The 21,423-nt window shown below is 41.8% G+C and overlaps 1 protein-coding gene across 4 annotated transcripts in view; it reads left to right on the top strand.

Moving 5' to 3' along the window:
• SCAPER (S-phase cyclin A associated protein in the ER) overlaps positions 1-21,423 on the top strand; it is a 423,671-nt gene that overhangs the window by 346,545 nt on the left and 55,703 nt on the right. For all 4 annotated transcript variants that reach the window (XM_027521864.1, XM_027521861.1, XM_027521865.1 and 1 more), the window contains one exon: positions 7,358-7,513. In XM_027521864.1, the coding sequence (XP_027377665.1) occupies positions 7,358-7,513 (156 nt within the window). The remainder of the gene's footprint in view (positions 1-7,357; positions 7,514-21,423) is intronic.

Below are 21,423 nucleotides of genomic sequence, written 5' to 3'. Positions count from 1 at the left end.
TAATAGATATAACCATAACCACAGAAATTTGTTATTGAATGAACACTATAAAAACATGTAAACTGTAACATAAGTAACCTGAAATATGAGGAAGGAGAAATAAAAGTACAGTTGACTTTTAAACAACACAGGTCTGAAATGTGCACGTCCACTTACATCCAAGTTTTTATTTTAATAAATACTATAAAGTTGGACTGTGAAGAAAGGTGAGCGCTGAAGAATTGATGCTTTTGAACTGTGGTGTTGGAGAAGACTCTTGAGAGTCCCTTGGACTGCAAGGAGATCCAACCAGTCCATTCTGAAGGAGATCAGCCCTGGGATTTCTTTGGAAGGACTGATGCTAAAGCTGAAACTCCAGTACTTTGGCCACCTCATGCGAAGAGTTGACTCATTGGAAAAGACTCTGATGCTGGGAGGGATTGGGGGCAGGAGGAGAAAGGGACGACAGAGGATGAGATGGCTGGATGGCATCACCAACTCGATGGACATGAGTCTGAGTGAACTCCAGGAGTTGGTGATGGACAGGGAGGCCTGGCGTGCTGCAATTCATGGGGTTGCAGAGTCGGACACAACTGAGCGACTGAACTGAACTGAACTGATAGTACTACACAGTCTGTAGTTGGTTGAGTCCGCAGGTGCAGAACCAAGGATATGGAGTGCCAATGATGGGACTTCAGCATCAGTGAGTTTTGGTATCCACAGCAGGTCCTGGGACCAATCCCCCACAGATACTGAGGGACAACTGCATAAATTTTCTGTATGCTGTCAAACTTATCAACTTAAAGCAGAATGTAATATACACCACAACTTCCTTATCCATTCATCTGCCAGTGGACATCTAGGTTGCTTCCATGTCCTGGCTATTGTAAACAGTGCTGCAGTGAACATTGGGGTACATGTGTCTCTTAAAGGCAGTGAAAGAGACACAGATGTAGAGAACAGACTTTTGGACTACATGGGAGAAGGTGAGGGTGGGATGATATGAGACAATAGCATTGAAACATGTATGTTACTATATGTGAAACAGATGACCAGTACAAGTTTGATACATGAAGCAGGGCACTCAAAGTCAGTTCTCTGGGACAACCCAGAGGGATGGGGTGGGGAGGGAGAAGGGAGGGGGGTTCAGGATGGGGACACACATGTATGTGCACCCATGGCTGATTCATGTCAATGTATGGCAGAAACCACCACAATATTGTAAATTAATTATTCTCCAATTAAAATCAACTAATTAAAAAAACAGAATGCAATAAAAAGATTTCCCAAAGAAAAACCTATAGTAGATACACTTAGTATAAAGAAGTCAAAGCATACTGTCCCAAAAAGTCATCAGATCACAAATGAAGACAGCAAGAAAGGGAACACAGGGCAAGGGAGCTAAAAAATAGAAAATAATTAGTGAAATATCAATAGTAAAGTCCTTAGCAACCAGTAATTACTTTAAGGGTAAATGGATTAAATTCTCCAATCAAAAGACACAGAGAGGCTGAAGGATAAAAACAATATCCCACAACATACTGACTCTTAGAGACTCATTTTAGCTTTAAAGACACAAAGACTGAGAGCAAAGGGGTGTACGTATTTCAAAGAAATGGTAACCAGAAGAAAGGAAGAGAAGCTATATTTATATCAACAAAAATAGATTTTAAGCTAAAAATGGTTAAAAGAGACAAAGAAGATCATTATATAATGATAGAGGGGTCAATCCACCAAAGATATGACAGTGAGTAATTATTTATGTATCCAACGTTAGAGCCCCTAAATATATAAAACTGATACTAACAGAACTAAATGGAGAACAATACAGTAATAAGTGGGGACATTAATACCCCACTCTCAACAATAAATTCCTGGAGAAGGAAATGACAACCCACTCCAGTATTCTTGCCTGGGAAACCCCATGGCCAAGGAGCCAGGCAGGCTACAGTCCATGAGGCTGTGAAAGAGTCAGACATGACTTAGCAACTACACAGCAACAAGAAACACCCAACAATAATAGATAGATCTTCCAGACAGGAAATCAATAAGGAAACAGCAGATTTAAACAGCACTTAGAACTAATACAATTATGTAAAGTTTAAAAATAAAATAAAATTTAAAAAATAAATAAATAAACAGCACTTAGGCCAAAAGGACCTAACAGACATATATAGAGCACTCCATCCAACAGCAGCAAAATACATATTGCTCTCAAACACACATGGAACATTTTCAAGGATGAATCCTATGTTATGCCACAAAAGAAGTCTCAACAATCCAAAAACATAGAAATTATATCAAGTATCTTCTCTGATCAGTGGGGTGAAACTAGAAAACAGTAATATTTTGTAATCAATACACAAATCATCACATTGTGTACCTAAACTTAAAGGATGTGTATATTAACTGCATCTCAATAAACCTGGGAAATAAAACATTAACCCTTATCTTACAGGTTTCAATGCTCTTTTGTTTTTTGTTTGTTTGTTTGTTTTTCCTGTTTATTTTAGTCAATGCTCTTTTGGTTTGTCATTATTCTCTTCAAAAATATTTAAATTTTCTAGGAGTTTATGTGAGATGAGTGCAATTGTGCAGTAGTTTGAGCATTCTTTGGCATTGCCTTTCTTTGGGATTGGAATGAAAACGGACCTTTTCCAGTCCTGTGGCCACTGCTGAGTTTTCCAAATTTGCTGGCATATTGAGTGCAACACTTTCACATCATCATCTTTCAGGATTTGGAATAGCTCAACTGGAATTCCATCACCTCCACTAGCTTTGTTCATAGTGATGCTTTCTAAGGCCCACTTGACATCACATTCCAGGATGTCTGGCTCTAGGTTAGTGATCACACCATCTGGGTCGTGAAGCTCTTTTTTGTACAGTTCTTCTGTGTATTCTTGCATCTCTTCTTAATATCTTCTGCTTCTGTTAGGTCCATACCATTTCTGTCCTTTATCGAGCCCATCTTTGCATGAAATGTTACTTTGGTATCTCTGATTTTCTTGAAGAGATCCCTAGTCTTTCCCATTCTGTTGTTTTCCTCTATTTCTTTGCATTGATCACTGAAGAAGGCTTTCTTATCTCTTCTTGCTATTCTTTGGAACTCTGCATTCAGATGTTTATATCTTTCCTTTTCTCCTTTGCTTTTCGCTTCTCTTCTTTTCACAGCTATTTGTAAGGTCTCCCCAGACAGCCATTTTGCTTTTTTGCATTTCTTTTCCATGGGAATGGTCTTGATCCCTGTCTTCTGTACAGTGTCACAAACCTCATTCCATAGTTCATCAGGCACTCTTATCTATCAGATCTAGTCCCTTAAATCTATTTCTCACTTCCACTGTATAATCATAAGGGATTTGATTTCAGTCATACCTGAATGGTCTAGTGGTTTTCCCTACTTTGTTCAATTTAAGTCTGAATTTGGCAATAAGGAGTTCATGGTCTGAGCCACAGTCAGCTCCTGGTCTTGTTTTTGCTGACTGTATAGAGCTTCTCCATCTTTGGCTGCAAAGAATAGTTTTCATTCCAATCCCAAAGAAAGGCAATGCCAAAGAATGCTCAAACTACCGCACAATTGCACTCATCTCACACACGAGTAAAGTAATGCTCAAAATTCTCCAAGCCAGGCTTCAGCAATATGTGAACCATGAACTTCCTGATGTTCAAGCTGGTTTTAGAAAAGGCAGGGGAACCAGAGATCAAATTGCCAACATCCACTGGATCATGAAAAAAAGCAAGAGAGTTCCAGAAAAGCATCTATTTCTGCTTTGACTATGCCAAAGCCTTTGACTGTGTGGATCACAATAAACTGTGGAAAATTCTGAGAGAGATGGGAATATAAGACCACCTGATCTGCCTCTTGAGAAATTTGTATGCAGGTCAGGAAGCAACAGTTAGAACTGGACATGGAACAACAGACTGGTTCCAAATAGGAAAAGGAGTTCGTCAAGGCTGTATATTGTCACCCTGTTTATTTAACTTATATGCAGAGTACATCATGAGAAACGCTGGACTGGAAGAAGCACAAGCTGGAATCAAGATTGCCGGGAGAAATATCAGTAACCTCAGGTATGCAGATGACACCACCCTTATGGCAGAAAGTGAAGAGGAACTGAAAAGCCTCTTGATGAAAGTGAAAGTGGAGAGTGAAAAAGTTGGCTTAAAGCTCAACATTCAGAAAGCAAAGATCATGGCATCCGGTCCCATCACTTCATGGGAAATAGATGGGGAAACGGTGGAAACAGTGTCAGACTTTATTTTTCTGGGCTCCAAAATCACCGCAGATGGTGACTGCAGCCATGAAATTAAAAGACGCTTACTCCTTGGAAGGAAAGTTATGACCAACCTAGATAGCATATTCAAAAGCAGAGACATTACTTTGCCAACAAAGGTTTGTCTAGTCAAGGCTATGGTTTTTCCTATGGTCATGTATGGATGTGAGAGTTGGACTGTGAAGAAGGCTGAGCGCCAAAGAATTGATGGCTTTTGAACTGTGGTGTTGGAGGAGACTCTTGAGAGTCCCTTGGACTGCAAGGAGATCCAACCAGTCCATTCTGAAGGAGATCAGCCCTGGGATTTCTTTTGAGGGAATGATAACTAAAGCTGAAACTCCAGTACTTTGGCCACCTCATTCGAAGAGTTGACTCATTGGAAAAGACTCTGATGCTGGGAGGGATTGGGGACAGGAGGAGAAGGGGATGACAGAGGATGAGATGGCTAGATGGCATCACGGACTCTATGGACGTGAGTCTGAGTGAACTCTGGGAGTTGGTGATGGACAGGGAAGCCTGGTGTGCTGCGATTCATGGGGTTGCAAAGAGTTGGACACTACTGAGCGACTGATCTGATCTGATCTGATCTGATGAGTTTATGTACTTTATCAACCTATACCTTACAAAATTATCAATACCTATGTACCAACTTGACATCATTTTTCAGTAACTGATAACATTTTTCCATATTGTCTTAGATCTTTTTTCATACTGGTAAGAAACCAAATGTGGCAGGTACAGCTAACTCCCCATCTACATTCCTTTCCCTTACACAGTGATTTATCTTTTGAGAGAGTTAGAGTATGTATATATAGTTCCCATGCACTTTTTATATTATTTGTATATATGTATGTGTAATATATATGTGTATAGTGTGTATATATTTATATATATTCATATAATAAACATAAACATTTCTGTTTTTGTATGTGTTTAAAGTTTACATAAATGCTATCATACAATTCTTTCAATTTCTATTTTCACATAACATGTTGAAATTTATTTATGTTGATGCATATAATTCTGATTAATTCATTTTAACTGCTCTAGACATTTTTTTAAATGAATAAATTCCCAGTTTGTACACCTATTTGAGGGCAGTAGTTTCTATTTTTTCACTATTTCAAGCAATGATACAGTGAATATCCTTGTATAAGCTTCTTTTGCACCTGTATGGGAGTTTCTCAAGTGCATATGCCTACAGTAAGAATTTTGAATCCTATGATAAATCCATGTTCAACTTTACCAAGTAACATCAAATTGTTCTCCAAAGAGTACACTTCCCATTAGTAAAGGATAGGAGTCCCATTTCCTCATATTCTTATCAGTGTTTATGTTAACATACTTAGTGATTTTTATCAGTCTAATATTTGTGAAATGGTATTTTGTGTTGTGTTAATTTTTCATTGTATTTATGACTAGTAAGTATGCATGCATTTTTTAAAATACTGCCATTATTACTAGTAACAATAAAACTAATAATAAAATATTTCAAGTTCTTTGCATGTATTAGCTTATCAGTCACTTATCACAAGAACCTTCTACTAACACTGTTATATCAAAAAGAAAACAGACTAAGAAGGGTAACGTAATTTGCCCATGGTCATCCAGAAACTTGTGGGACAAGGGTTCAATATGTCAATATGTCATTTTCCTTTATTGTAAGATAATAGAGCTGGTGGTCATCATTTCATATTTTCCAATTTTAAAACTGTGGGAGATGCTCAGTAACCAGATGAATATATTTCCTAACTTAAAAAGAGAAAGGGAACATTATTTTATGCCTTGTAAATAGTAAACTTAAAAGAGGCTACCAACATGAATTATTCATCAGATTCTCCTTTTTACAAAAGAAGTGTATTAGTAAATGAATAGTGACAGGGATTTTAGTGCACTTACAAGCAGAAACATCAGTTCCTTTGCACATATCACTGAAAGATTGTATGTGTTGATTTTCAGAACTGCTGTATTCAGAGTCCTTCACTTTTCATATATGTGAATGCAGTAGCACTGAATAGGTACAAAATCTCTAAGCTAAGGCTGATTTATCTACAAGGTACTTTATAGTCTTCAGATATTTTCAATTATTTCTGCTTTGTGGACTAAGAGCTACTATTGTTGATCTGGGTTAATAAACAGTTCTAGAAAACTGTTTAATAGACTGAAAAGATGAGAGTAACTTCTTAAGTGATACTGTCAACTCTCAGAACTGGTATTTTTCATAACAGAGGGCAATTGGATTCTTGGTGCTTATTATACTCTTAATGGTGATAAGATTTTTAAAAAGTAGAGAATCTACAGTGGCATTGGAAGTTTAGGTTATAACAAGAGTGCCTAAGTAGAATCATCCTGTATCCTTGCATTCTAGTGAATTTAGCTCCTAGTACTTTATGAAGTATTCCTTTTCAAGAGTATAGAGATCCTTAAAAATCATTTCAGTTATTGTCAGACTCTAGACTGGTGCGACTTCACTTTCACTTTTCACTTTCATGCACTGGAGAAGGAAATGGCAGCCCGCTCCAGTACTCTTGCCTGGAGAATCCCAGGGACGGGGGAGCCTGGTGGGCTGTAGTCTATGGGGTCGCACAGAGTCGGACACGACTGCAGCAACTTAGCAGCAGCAGACTGGTGAGAATGATCAGATAATCACTTTCTTGAAGAAAATAGCATTAGAGTAGCCAACAGAAGTAAACAGAACCATTCATAGAAATAACTGATTATTCAGGGATAAATCTAAGGAAATAGTTGCATAAGATGTTATATTCAAACCTGTGTTGTCTTTGCTTGTTAGAAAGGCCTAAGCCTGTGTTTATTAAGGTTTCTCTTTGAAGGTGAGGGCTTCCCTGTTGGCTCAGCCAGTAAAGAATCTGCCTGCAATGCAAGAGACCTGGGTTCAATCCCTGGGTTGGGAAGATGCCTGGAGAGGGGAACAACTACTCACTCCAGTGTTCTGGCATAGAGAATTCCAGGGACAGAGGAGCCTGGGAGGCCACATCCATGGGGTCACAGAGTCGGACACGACTGAGCAACTTTCACTTTCACTTTTTGAAGGGAAAGATGTTACCAGGCTATGCACATTGGTAACACATATTTGTCCCCACATCTAGCTACGTGGTGAACATCGGTCTGATCGACAAGCTTTGTGGCTGCTTCCTCTCGGTGCAAGGCCCAGTGGATGAGAATCCCAAGATGGCTGCCTTTCTGCAGCATGCCGCAGGACTCTTACAGGGAATGTGCACGCTCTGCTTTGCTGTCACCGGAAGGTAAGGCCTCTACTGGATGTCAGTCTGGACTCCACTTTTGAAACATCTCTTGGACTTTGCTCATTCTGGAGTCATTTCATAGGGATGTACATGGTCATCTTGGCCTCTTTTCATATTCGTGCTACCTCTGTCCTTATTGGCTTCCCATACTGAGACTTGTCTAATGTTTCTCATTTTCCCTGGCTACAAGCTCCTGTTGGAGCCTGTTTTTCTTGTTGGTGTCATTAACTTTTCTAAAATTTCTATAAGAGACCATCCAGGCCTTCTTTCACTGAGATCCAGAGGAATCAAGTGATTTTTCTTGAGTCAGGCAGTCAGTAACATCGCCTAGGCCAATCAAGTCAGATCATCAGTATAACATGGCACAGCCTCACAGTGCCCTGACCATCAGTTACAGCCTGCTAGGTTCTTTATTTTCCCCTTTGTTCCTTCTTCCAAGGTATCTCTATGAATAAGAGAGGAGCCATCCAAAGACAATAACTCCATGAAGTCACTCATGCCCCGTGGGCATGCTTATAGCCAGTGTATCAGGAACTACTAGTAGCCTGGTTGACTCTCTAAAACCCCGACCCCATCCTGTGGACTGTCCTCAAAAGCAGTGATTTTCTAAGAGAGACAGTAACCACCTCGTGTTCTTTTCTCTCCCCACCTACCAAGTTAAGAATCATTTGCAATAGTGACTCAGTGTTTCTGACAGGAATATGACATATCCCTCAGACGTATTGAGGATATTCAGTAAAATAATTTTCTTACAATTAAAATCTAAATAGCACTGTATACCAATTATATATATATAATATATATAATTATATTATAAATATATAATATATATATACATATATATATATGCTGTGCTGTGCTTAGTTGCTCAGTCATGTCCGACTCTTTGCGACGCCATGGACTGTAGCCCGCTATGCTCCTCTTTGTCCATAGGGATTCTCCAGGCAAGAATACTGGAGTAGGTTCCCATGCCTTCCTCCAGGGGAATCTTCCCAACCCAGGGATTGAACCCAGGTCTCCCGCATTGCAGGCAGATTCTTCACCCTCTGAGCCACCAGGGAAGCCCAAGACTACTGGAGTGAGTAGCCTATCCCTTCTCCAGGGGATCTTCCCTACCCAGGAATCAAACCCGGGTCTCCAGCTGAGCTACCAGAGAACCCCATAGATATATATATATCTGTATATATATGTGTGTATACATATAGGTATATGTAGGGATTTATCAAGAAAGAAACTATTTGAAGCTAATGAAGTCCAATTACTTAAACAAATCTTATACAGCCATGTTCAGTGTACCACAGTACTAATGTCTCTATTCTTAAAAGAGAATTTGTTTTCAGAAATTAACTTCCTCAACATTTGTTGGTCTGTTCTACATAGGACCTTGATAGTCACGTATTCTTCTTTATTCTTACCCAGTCCCTCCAGCCCCAGTCACATTTCTAGGAAGATTAAGACTGTCTTAGTGTCAAGGAAGTCAAACATGGCCTTTAGTCACTATTACACTTAGTCTGTTCCCTCTAGAAATGTAGCCAGAGCCTACCTTCCAGGGATTTGATGAGAACTCAGGAAGGGGCTATTTGTAGGTCTGTGACCTAGGTAAGTTCCAGTAGCAGCAGTAACAGGGATCCATCCAGGGCATCGGCACCTGCCAGCTTAGAGGCCGCCATGCTGCCCAACTCGCTCTGTGCAGTAGCCTGGCCACTCCCTGGAAGGGATCCTCTCACCCAGAAGACCCTTCCAACACTGGCTCTTTTGTGTACACGCCATTATAAACCTGCCAGCATCTCAAGTCTTTGTCATCTGTACTCTTCCCTTGAATCCAAATGAATGTCACACACAAACATTTCCATATATGGGGTGTTGTGTAGTTTGTGGGCATCAGCGTTCCCTTACACATGGATTCAGTCACTTGAAATCTGTGGGACTTGAAAGAAGCCTAAAGGTCATTCATAGCCACTCATAGATAGGGAAAGCAGCTGAGCCAAAATAATTTGAATTAGGACCCAAGATTCCTCTGCTGGTGTTCCCTCTTACACACATGCCTTTATATTATTCAGAATATGGGAACATACATTTTGTTTCTTTGAAGACTTTCTCAGTTACATATGTGGAGGACAGTGTCCTCTTCTCTTTAACACACACAAACATGTCCTTGTCTAGTAGACAGTGACTGAACATCTGCCTGGGCCAGATCAGATCAGATCAGATCAGTCGCTTAGTCGTGTCTGACTCTTTGCAACCCCATGAATCGCAGCACGCCAGGCCTCCCGTCCATCACCAACTCCCAGAGTTCACTCAGACTCACGTCCATAGAGTCCGTGATGCCATCCAGCCATCTCATCCTCTGTCGTCCCCTTCTCCTCTTTCCCCCAATCCCTCCCAGCATCAGAGTCTTTTCCAATGAGTCAACTCTTAGCATGAAGTGGCCAAAGTACTGGAGTTTCAGCTTTAGCATCATTCCTTCCAAAGAAATCCCAGGGCTGATCTCCTTCAGAATGGACTGGTTGGATCTCCTTGCAGTCTAAGGGACTCTCAAGAGTCTTCTCCAACACCACAGTTCAAAAGCATCAATTCTTCATCGCTCAGCCTTCTTCACAGTCCAACTCTCACATCCATACATGACCACAGGAAAAACCATAGCCTTGGCTAGACGAACCTTTCTTGGCAAAGTAATGTCTCTGCTTTTGAATATGCTATCTAGGTTGGTCATAACTTTCCTTCCAAGGAGTAAGCGTCTTTTAATTTCATGGCTGCAGTCACCATCTGCGGTGATTTTGGAGCCCCCAAAAATAAAGTCTGACACTGTTGCCACCGTTTCCCCATCTATTTCCCATGAAGTGATGGGACCGGATGCCATGATCTTCGCTTTCTGAATGTTGAGCTTTAAGCCAACTTTTTCACTCTCCTCTTTCACTTTCATCAAGAGGCTTTTTAGTTCCTCCTCACTTTCTGCCATAAGGGTGGTGTCATCTGCATATCTGAGGTGATTGATATTTCTCCCGGCAATCTTGATTCCAGCTTGTGTTTCTTCTAGCCCAGCGTTTCTCATGATGTACTCTGCATATAAGTTAAATAAACAGGGTGACAATATACAGCCTTGACGAACTCCTTTTCCTATTTGGAACCAGTCTGTTGTTCTATGTCCAGTTCTAACTGTTGCTTCCTGACCTGCATACAAATTTCTCAAGAGGCAGATCAGATGGTCTGGTATTCCCATCTCTTTCAGAATTTTCCACAGTTTATTGTGATCCACACAGTCAAAGGCTTTGGCATAGTCAATAAAGCAGAAATAGATGCTTTTCTGGAACTCTCTTGCTTTTTCCATGATCCAGCAGATGTTGGCAATTTGATCTCTGGTTCCTCTGCCTTTTCTAAAACCAGCTTGAACATCAGGAAGTTCACGGTTCACATATTGCTGAAGCCTGGCTTGGAGAATTTTGAGCATTACTTTACTGGCGTGTGAGATGAGTGCAATTGTGCGGTAGTTTGAGCATTCTTTGGCATTGCCTTTCTTTGGGATTAGAATGAAAACTGACCTTTTCCAGTCCTGTGGCCACTGCTGAGTTTTCCAAATTTGCTGGCATAAGACTCCAAGCTAAGTACTGAAGCTCCTCAGGGAGCCCAGAGTCTGTCAGAGGGTCAGACTTGTGAATTAATAGCTACAATGTAATAGCTGCAGCAGAAGAGAGGGTGCACAGAAAAGGAAATAAAGCCCTTCCAGAGGAGGTCAAGAAGGGCTTCAGTGACTAATTTGTAAAGGATCCAGAAGACAAGTGGAGGAAAGAATTCATTTGGGAGAAAGGGCATAAGGGTACTGCATGATATAGCAGGTGTTATTGGTACCTGAGGCCTATTAGGTGGTCACCTGCCAGTGACTTCCTGTATTTCACTACCTGGGGATATTCTCTGGACAAGTAGCTGTTTGCTAGAAGTACAGGAGAATTAACACCCAGGAATCACTCTCCAACAATAAATTGGTGGATAACATCCCAGCTCCACCAACCCTCAATGGGACAATCCTGAAGTGTGTTCCTTACAATCTCTCCAAGGGGCCCCTTGGAGAGTGGTAACCTGTTCATTAACACATACTTGATTGACTTTTCTCCCTGCCCTCTTTTCCTTCTCTACTTCCTCACAGGTAGACATCATACAACCATATCTTTGTTTCAGGGTCTGTTTGGGGGACAGCCCAAACTAAGAGTTATGGATATAGAAGACATTGTCTCATGTTCAGTTTGATGTGGTTTATAATAGGGTAACTGTGAAGGGTGGCAGGAGATTAGATATTCAGTGAGCTCCATAAATGTTCACATTTCCAATATAGGATGATCACTCCTGAAAAGTATAGAAATGGCTGGAATGGCTTGAGTCTAGTAGGCTTGAGCCCACTAGAAGGAGTAGGCTTTTTATTTTATTTTTTAAAATTTATTCATTTCAATTGGATGCTAATTACTTTACAATATTGTAGTGGTTTTGCCATACATTGACATGAATCAGCCATGTGTATATATGTGTTCCCCATCCTGAAGCCCACTCCCCCTTCCCTCCCCATCCTATCCCTCAGGGTCATCGCAGTGTACCAGCTCCGAGCACCCTGTCTCATGCATCGAACCTGGACTGGCCATCTGTTTCACATATGATAATATACATGTTTCAATGCTATTCTCTCAAATCATCCCACCCTCGCCTTAGGAGTAGGCTTTTTAAATGTTGAGGACCTGTGGAGACAGTGAAAACAGAGAGGAACAGATACAGTGAGGACACAGAATAAATGTAAGTGAGATGACATAAAGCTTGATAACATGGGAGCATAAAAGGAAATGAGGACTCCAGAGTGACTCCCAGGTTTCTGATGAAATTTTTGAGCAGTAGATGAGATGGTCTCCAAATTGTAGGATATACACCACCATTTTCCATGATTCTAGACACGCCTAAGATTATCCAAGCAGACCAGAGTGTGAGTGTGTGTGCATGCAGGTGTGTGCGTAAAGTTTATGTGTGAAACAGCAGTCCGTATGTGTGTGTCTGTGTGTCTGGGCTTCCCAGATGACACTGCTGGTGGAGAGCCTGCCTGCCAGTGCAGGAGACACAGGAGATGAGGGTTCGACCCCTGGGCCAGGAGGATCCCCTGAAGGGCAGGGCATGCCAACCCATCCCAGTATTCTTGCTTGGAAATCCCACGGACAGAGGAGCTTGGCAGGCTACAGTCCATGGGGTCGCAAAGTGTCCGACACAACTGAAGCAACTTAGCATGCATACACACACACGTGTGTTGTATGTATGCTCATAAAATGAAGTATAATTATTTATATGTACATATACAACTGGATTTTAAATAAGTCAGTGATTAACCCTTAGTAGTTTTTTGTTGTTCAATCACTAAGTCATGTCTGACTCTGCAACCCCATGAACTGCAGCACACTAGACTTCCCTGTCCTTCACTCTCATGTCATGCTCAAACTCATGTCCATTGAGTCAGTGATACCATCCAACTATCTCATCCTCTGTCACCCCCTTCTCTTTTTGCCTTAAATCTTTCCCAGCATCAGGGACTTTTCCGATGAATCAGCTCTTCGCATCAGATGGCCAAAGTATTGGAGCTTCAGCTTCAGCACCAGTTCTTACACTGAAATTCCAGGTTTATTTCCTGTAGGATTGACTAGTTTGATCTCCTTGCTGTCCAGGGGACTCTCAAGAGTCCTCTCCAGCACCACAGTTTGAAAACATCAATTCTTTGGCAGTCAACCTTCTTTAGGGTCCAACTCCCACATCCATACATAACTACTGGAAAAACCATAGCTTTGACTATATGGACCTTTGTCAGCAAAGTGATGTTTCTAGTAGTTTTTAAGAATTCTTAATCTGTTTTTTTCCCAGTATAATTTCCTTCCCCAACCTCAAGTTACTCAGCAGATTTCTATTAGTAAGCCTTCTTACGAAAGCAGGTCCAGGTAGTTCCCTGGCTCAATTTATACTCAATTTATTTCTTATACTACTAAGAAATTCTTAGCAGTATCAGTATTATCTGTTTCTGAGACAGAGAGAAGAATGATCTCTCACTGCTTTTCTTCCTCTGGTCTTTCTGTCTTCCAGCATTTCCTGAGCACTGCCGAGCTACAGGAATACAGGGAGTTTTCCTGTCTCTTCTGATTTGTTTACCTCTAATAGTTAGAGACCATTTTTTACTACTTCCGTATCTTCATAGAAATTGTATTTCTAAATTGTGAACTAGAGTGGCCTGTTGAAAGCACTTCAACAGGGTTTCGGCACACGGTCACAGCCGTGCCTGGGGAGAAAGGTAGCGTGGTGGTTGTTCTACAGGAGTAATTCACATAATTCTTGTTTGGGCTGTGTGGAGAAGCCAGCCAGAGCCAGGGTGTCGAGCAGGGCTTGTCCTCAAAGCCCTTTTGTGACCAACAGGAATAAGAGACAAAGGGGAGCCAGAGAAGCCTTCAAAAATTGCCTCTTGTGAACTGGCAGACCTGAGATAATTCCGGACACTGATGGATAGCGCAGGGCTTTGAGTAAACACTCTGCAGTCACCAGTGGCGGCCTTTGTGGTGGTGATTAGAGCAGGTCTGCCTTTGCTTTCCCTCCTATTGTGCCCTTAATCTTCCAATTTTTTCCTAGGTTTTGTGGAAGACAATTTAGGTGTCAGAATGTACTCTGTTAATCTCTGCTTCAGTGTGGGTGGGGGAAGTACTAACTGATTATTTTTGTACCAGGCCTTGGTTTTAGACAATAACTTCCATTTCTTTAGTAAAAATTGAAAGTGCAATCTTCAGGTGAAAAGGATTGATTTTATATTAGGAATACATCAGAATTTTAATATGGGAATTTTTCACCAGCTATAATTTCTTGATCACGTCAACAAACTTCAACAATCTGTAATACAACTTTCTGAAATGCCTGTTTAGCCTTTACTGTTGTCAGTTTTCCATTCTTGGGCCTACAAGAAGTAAAGAAAAGAGGATAGTTTTCAAATCTTGGGGCAGTGACTCAACTGCCATAATTGGCTGAGGCTCCCTGCGGTGCCCTTAAGGTGCTGGCTCCTTAGCTGAACTGATGGGATCAGAACCATAATGAGTAATTACACGTTGCAACCAACACAGGTTTTTAAATGAGTCAGCAATCATTTCTAAATTCATAACTATGCAAAGTCATATAGCAGGTGGGCCAAGAAGTAGTGGGATTCAAAGTGAAAGAGTTTACAGTCTTTATGACCGCACAGATGAGAGAGAGAAACTTGTAAAAATTAGCTAATTCTGATTGGTTGAAAAAAAAAATGTTCTGAATTCTACAATATTTTTGCACAAAAAGAAGTCTGTTAATATGTGTATTTGTGGTTTTCCAGTTTTACATCTGTAAACGACACTGACAAACAGATTCTAGCCAAGGTCCCTAGAAACCTGGGTCTTAAAAAGATAAGAATGATTTGTAATTTAGCCCATTAATTATGTGGATATAAATGAGTGCTTCTCAAGTGTTTAAGGGTGCTTGAAAACCATTTGTTCGAGCAAAGGTAAACTTTAACTCTGCCTGCCTGAATTATTCATTCATTCATTAGACAAATATTTATATAGTGCTTGCTCTGTGCCAGGCCCCGTGCTAGACTTAGGAGAAAACAAAAATGACTCAGACATTGATCATATCCTCAAGGAGCTGGTAAGCTAGTAAAGAAGAGGTGTATACAAATATCCGTGGTATAAGGTAGAGAGCAATACAGAAGATAGACGATAACATAGAGAAAGCACTCGGCATGCTGCTTGGCACATAGTAATTGCTTGATACATATTGGATTATCATGTCATCATTGACAGAATTCAGACGAGGGAGAGACCACTCTTAGTTGCAGGAATCAGCTGTTTTCTAGAGCAGCTAAATTTTAATCTGGGCCTTTAAAGATAAAAAGGGTTGGAACATTTAGAGTTGAGAAAAACCTAGACAAAGAAAATAGCATAAGCAAAAACATCAAAGCAAAAAAATATGAAGAATGAACCAAGTACGTGCTTCAGCTGGCTTTTGAGATGTATGTAGTAGTGGTTTTAGTACCTCCCAAGCTGTTATGATGTTCAAGTGAGATAATAAATATAAAAATACTGTGTGATATATAAAATGACCTGCTGACTGTGGTGGTGACAGTGGTGTCAATAAAATCCTTTGATCAGGGGATTTCCCTGGTGGTCCAGTGGTTAAGACTCCACATTCCCAGTGCAAGGGGCCCGAGTTTGGTCCCTGGTCAGGAAGCTATTAATAGATCCCATATGCCACAACCAAGAGTTCACAACTAGGACTTCCCTGGTGGCTCAGTCAGTAAAGAGTCTGCCCACAATGTGGGAGACCTGGGTTCGATCCCTGGGTTGGGAAGATCCCGTGGAGAAGGGAATGGCAACCCCACTCCAGTATTCTTGCCTTGGAGAATCCCACAGATAGAGGAGCCTGGCGGGCTACAGTGTGTGGGGTCGCAAAGAGTCGGACACAACTGAGCGACTAACACAACAGAACACAAGGGTTCATGCGCTAACAGCTAAAAATCCCGCATGCCACCAAGGGAATAAATAAATCTTTTTTAAAAGCCTTTAATTGGGGCAGTGACCTACTAAGGACCATGTTTGGAAGTTATCATGTGAAAATGTATGGGAGCGGTCACAGAAAGTCTGGGCAAGAGACAAGAGGAATGGAAAAGAAGAGTCCTTTTCAGTCCCTCATGTATGGTGTCACCGGTGTCCCAGGCGTCAGACTCCAGATGTCACCTCTGTCTCATCTGTCTTCCTTGTGAGCCAGCTCTAACCTGCTGTCGTGTTCCACCGACTGGAAGGAACCTTACAGTCACCTGAACCCAGTCTTTGGTTCAGATTTTAATCTCTTCAATAACCTTTCTCAGTTTGTATTCGAGTATCTTCATTGACAGGGGACTGGGGGAGCCTATGCAGGCACTGGGCAGTTTTAACGCTTTAAGAGCCTCTCCTTATACCAAGCTGCGATGTGTCCCCAATGCTGCCTTCTAGCACTAGTCTCGCTCACTACTTGGCAACGTTCAGACTGTCCTAACCCCACTCTTCTCCGGCCTCACCCTACCACACACTCTCCTTTGTTTTTCTTCTTGTTCCAGTTACTGTGGCTGTGTAATAGATTACCCCAAAACTTACTGACACGAGACAACAGTCTATCCATCTCACAGATTCTGTGTGTCAGGAATTCCATCAGACGCAGAGAGAATGGCTTTCTTTGTTTCACAGGGTCTGGGCCTCAGTTGGGAGGCTGGAGTCATCTTTGAGCCTGTTCACACACGTCCGCTCTCACCTGTGTCCTCTCCTCTCTGCAGTCTCCTGCCCACTGTTTGCTAGGGGCCTTTCCTTGTGGTCTCTCTGCACAGGCCAACTTGGGCTTCCTCACAGCATGGTGACAGCTTCAAAGGAGGAGCATCCTGACAAAGGAGAGAGCCAAGTAGAAACCATGTCATGTTTTATGACCTAGGTCAGGGGTCATGCAGTATCCCACCACTGAGTTCACTTTAGCAAAGCGGCGACAGAGTCCCACCCAGCTTCAAAGGGAAGAGAAATAGACTTCCATCTGTTTGTGGGGAATATAAAGGTTCTAGAAGAGCATATGATACCAGAAATACTGCTGTGGCCATGTTTGAAACATACAGGCGGCCACATTCCAGCCTGCCCTGGAGACCAGTGTTCCCAGTGTCCTGTTCTCATCTGTACTCTTGCCTCTTTGCACTCTCATGTGCGCGGTTATCACCCTTCTCTTGGTATCTTTAGCCACTGCCCTCAGAAAAAAAGGCTTGCTAGTATTGGGAGATGGGAATTGAAGTAAATACAATAGAATTAAGCAAGTGGAACTAAAGGAAATAACATTCGTTGAACACCGTTTACGTGCCCCAGGTGAAGGGCACCTCGTGAGTTATCTCCCAGCACTCCTCACGCTGTCCAGGGGGTCATTACAGCCTCTAGACTTCCAAGGAAGAGTGACCATCCCCATCCTTCAGGTTTGGAAAGTGAGAAGAATACAGGAATCTCTGGACTGTCTCTATATTCACAATTAAGCAAATGTTAGTAGAGAGATTTCTAAGAGATCTATCCCAGCTGGTAATAAAGCAGTAGTTGACTTGTAAGGACAGAAGGATTATCTCCTCATTGCTACGATTCACACTGTGTGTCTACTGTGTGCTAGGCACTATCCCAGAAAAAGGGGGCTGTCTTGGCCTGACCCACAGGGCCAGCATTTAGGGGCAGCCTTCACTGGCCACAACTCCCAAAGGGGATAGGATATGATGAAGGAAGTCTGTCAGTATGTATGCAGGCTCACCAGACTTAGCATAGCAGAATCAGTCTGGGATACACTTGCAGCTGAACCCACACTGATTCTAGGACTCTGGGGAGCAGGATCTCAAGAGGAAGATCCTTTTATCGAGTTGCATTGAAGAGCATGGGTTTGGGAGACAGAGAAATATGAATGCTGGTCCTGCTCTCCGAGTTCTGTGACAAGTGACAGATTCTTTAGCTTCTCAATGCCTGTTTCCTCACATTATAAACATGAATTTTGCTAATTCTTCTTCAAAGAGTGGGACAAGGAAGGGGGCAGACAGGACTAACATGTTTGTCAGCCTGACCTCGTGCCCAAGGTAGCTTTTATATATGCATTTATTATACCCCAACCTGTTCCAAAAAGAATTGAGTTGGGTTACAGAGTATGTGTGTCTTTTTATTCATATGTGAAATAGATCTCCAGTCCAGGTTTGATGCATGAGGCAGGGTGCTCAGGGCTGGTGCACTGGGATGACCCTGAGGGATGGGATGGGGAGGCAGGTCGGAGGGACGGTCAGGATGGGGAACACATGTACACCCATGGCTGATTTATGTAAATGTATGGCAAAAACCACCACAATATTGTAAAGTAATTAGCCTCCAATTAAAATTTTAAAAAATAATTTTAAAAAATTAAAGAATTATAATAAAAGATAATAGGGAAAAGTAAGTTAAGCCAGAGCAAGTAAAATTAAGGCATAAACTGTATTCATAAACAAGGCCCTGATAGACATTTCCTCTTGGAATTCCTACTTGCAGTTTCTTCCAGGAACTGATATTTAATATGTCAGATTCTAAGCTCATTGGCTTTCATCCAAAGTTGGCTCTTTTTCCTCCTGATTACCTTATGCTTCTCATGATTCTAGTCATATGAACAGATTTTAGGACCCCAAACCTTTATTATTTTTAACTTCTGTCTTTTGCAATCCAATCCTATCCTATATAATTGAATAAAAATAAAAATTAAAAAATTCTTGCTTCAGACATGTGAGAAGGCCCCTATTATTTATACCTATGACTTGATATCTGTCTGCTTCTAATTCACTATATCTTTGTCCTGAGTATGTCTTCAAATGTAAAGATTCCCTTAAGGAGAGAGACTAAATATCCTAGCAGCTCCCCTTTGGGCACCTAGCACCTGGGCTAGAAACAAAATAAGAAGCTGGGAAATAGCCATGACTGGCAGTGTTAGTAAATACCAGTGTGTACTAAGGACCGACACCAGGGCTCCATTTCCTGCACCCATTCTTAACATCTAAAGAAGAGTTGCCCATGTCTCACGTTCTTCTCCCTGTAAGGTAAGAAGGAGACATCCAAGTCCTTCATGCCTTCGGTATACCTTGCTAAAACCAGTTCTCTCCCTCTCTCTGTCTCTGTCTCTCTCTCCTCCATTGCTTTAGCAAATCTTTATTAATTGCTATTTACTGACCAAGAAGAGATAAGAAAGCCTTCTTCAGCTATCAATGCAAAGAAATAGAGGAAAACAACAGAATGGGAAAGACTAGAGATCTCTTCAAGAAAATCAGAGATACCAAAGGAACATTTCATGCAAAGATGGGCTTGATAAAGGACAGAAATGGTATGGACCTAACAGAAGCAGAAGATATTAAGAAGAGATGCAAGAATACACAGAAGAACTGTACAAATAGGATCTGCACGACCCAGATAATCACGATGGTGTGATCACTGACCTAGAGCCAGACATCCTGGAATGTGAAGTCAAGTGGGCCTTAGAAAGCATCACTACGAACAAAGCTAGTGGAGGTGATGGAATTCCAGTGGAGCTATTCCAAATCCTGGAAGATGATGCTGTGAAAGTGTTGCACTCAATATGCCAGCAAATTTGGAAAACTCAGCAGTAGCCACAGGACTGGAAAAGGTCAGTTTTCATTCCAATCCCAAAGAAAGGCAATGCCAAAGAATGTTCAAACTACTGCACAATTGCACTCAATTCACACGTGAGTAAAGTAATGCTCAAAATTCTCCAAGCCAGGCTTCAGCAATATGTGAACCATGAACTTCCTGATGTTCAAGCTGGTTTTAGAAAAGGCAGAGGAACCAGAGATCAAATTGCCAACATCCGCTGGATCATGGAAAAAGCAAGCGAGTTCCAGAAAAATATCTATTTCTGCTTTGTTGACTATGCCAAAGCCTTTGACTGTGTGGATCACAATAAACTGTGGAAAATTCTGAAAGAGATGGGAATACCAGACCACCTGATCTGCCTCTTGAGAAATTTGTATGCAGGTTAGGAAGCAACAGTTAGAACTGGACATGGAACAACAGACTGGTTCCAAATAGGAAAAGGAGTACGTCAAGGCTGTATACTGTCACCCTGCTTATTTAACTTCTATGCAGAGTACATCATGAGAAATGCTGGACTGGAAGAAACACAAGCTGGAATCAAGATTGCCGGGAGAAATATCAATACCCTCAGATATACAGATGACACCACCCTTATGGCAGAAAGTGAAGAGGAACTAAAAAGCCTCTTGATGAAAGTGAAAGTGGAGAGTGAAAAAGTTGGCTTAAGGCTCAGCATTCAGAAAATGAAGATCATGGCATCCAGTCCCATCACTTCATGGGAAATAGATGGGGAAACAGTGGCAACAGTGTCAGACTTTATTTTTGGGGGCTCCAAAATCACTGCAGATGGTGACTGCAGCCATGAAATTAAAAGACGCTTACTCCTTGGAAGGAAAGTTATGACCAACCTAGATAGCATATTCAAAAGCAGAGACATTACTTTGCCAACAAAGGTTCGTCTAGTCAAGGCTATGGTTTTTCCTGTGGTCATGTATGGATGTGAGAGTTGGACTGTGAAGAAGGCTGAGCACTGAAGAATTGATGCTTTTGAACTGTGGTGTTGGAGAAGACTCTTGAGAGTCCCTTGGACTGCAAGGAGATCCAACCAGTCCATTCTGAAGGAGATCAGCCCTGGGATTTCTTTGGAAGGAATGATGCTGAAGCTGAAACTCCAGTCCTTTGGCCACCTCATGCGAAGAGTTGAGTCGTTGGAAAAGAGTCTGACGCTGGGAGGGCTTGGGGGCACGAGGAGAAGGGGATGACAGAGGATGAGATGGCTGGATGGCATCACTGACTCGATGGACGTGAGTCTGGGTGAACTTCGGGAGTTGGTGATGGACAGGGAGGCCTGGCGTGCTGCGATTCATGGGGTCGTAAAGAGTTGGACACGACTGAGCGACTGATCTGATCTGATTTACTGACCATTTATGTGCCAGACATTTATCAAGGTATTAGCGATCCAGTGGTGAACAGAATACTCACTCTATGGAGCTTGCAGTCTAACAGGAGAAAAAGATGACAAACCAGTAGATGAGTAAGATAATTTCAGCTAGTGATAGTGATACGAGAAAATAGAGCAGAGTAGCACAGCAGAGTGACTTGTGTAGATGGAGTGGTCAGGGGAGGCTTCTCTGGGAAGGTGATACTGAAGCTAAGAAGGAGCCAACTCTGTAAAGACTGAAGGGAAGAGTATTCCAGTTGAGCAGAACAGGAAGTTGATGACTCCCAGCATCTGAAGTGGGTGTGTACCAGAAGCAGAGAAGGCAGTGTGCTGGAATTTGATGA

The sequence above is a fragment of the Bos indicus x Bos taurus genome, chromosome 21 (assembly GCF_003369695.1).
Source record: "Bos indicus x Bos taurus breed Angus x Brahman F1 hybrid chromosome 21, Bos_hybrid_MaternalHap_v2.0, whole genome shotgun sequence".
NCBI lineage: Eukaryota > Metazoa > Chordata > Mammalia > Artiodactyla > Bovidae > Bos > Bos indicus x Bos taurus.
This window is presented reverse-complemented; position numbering and strand designations above follow the sequence as displayed.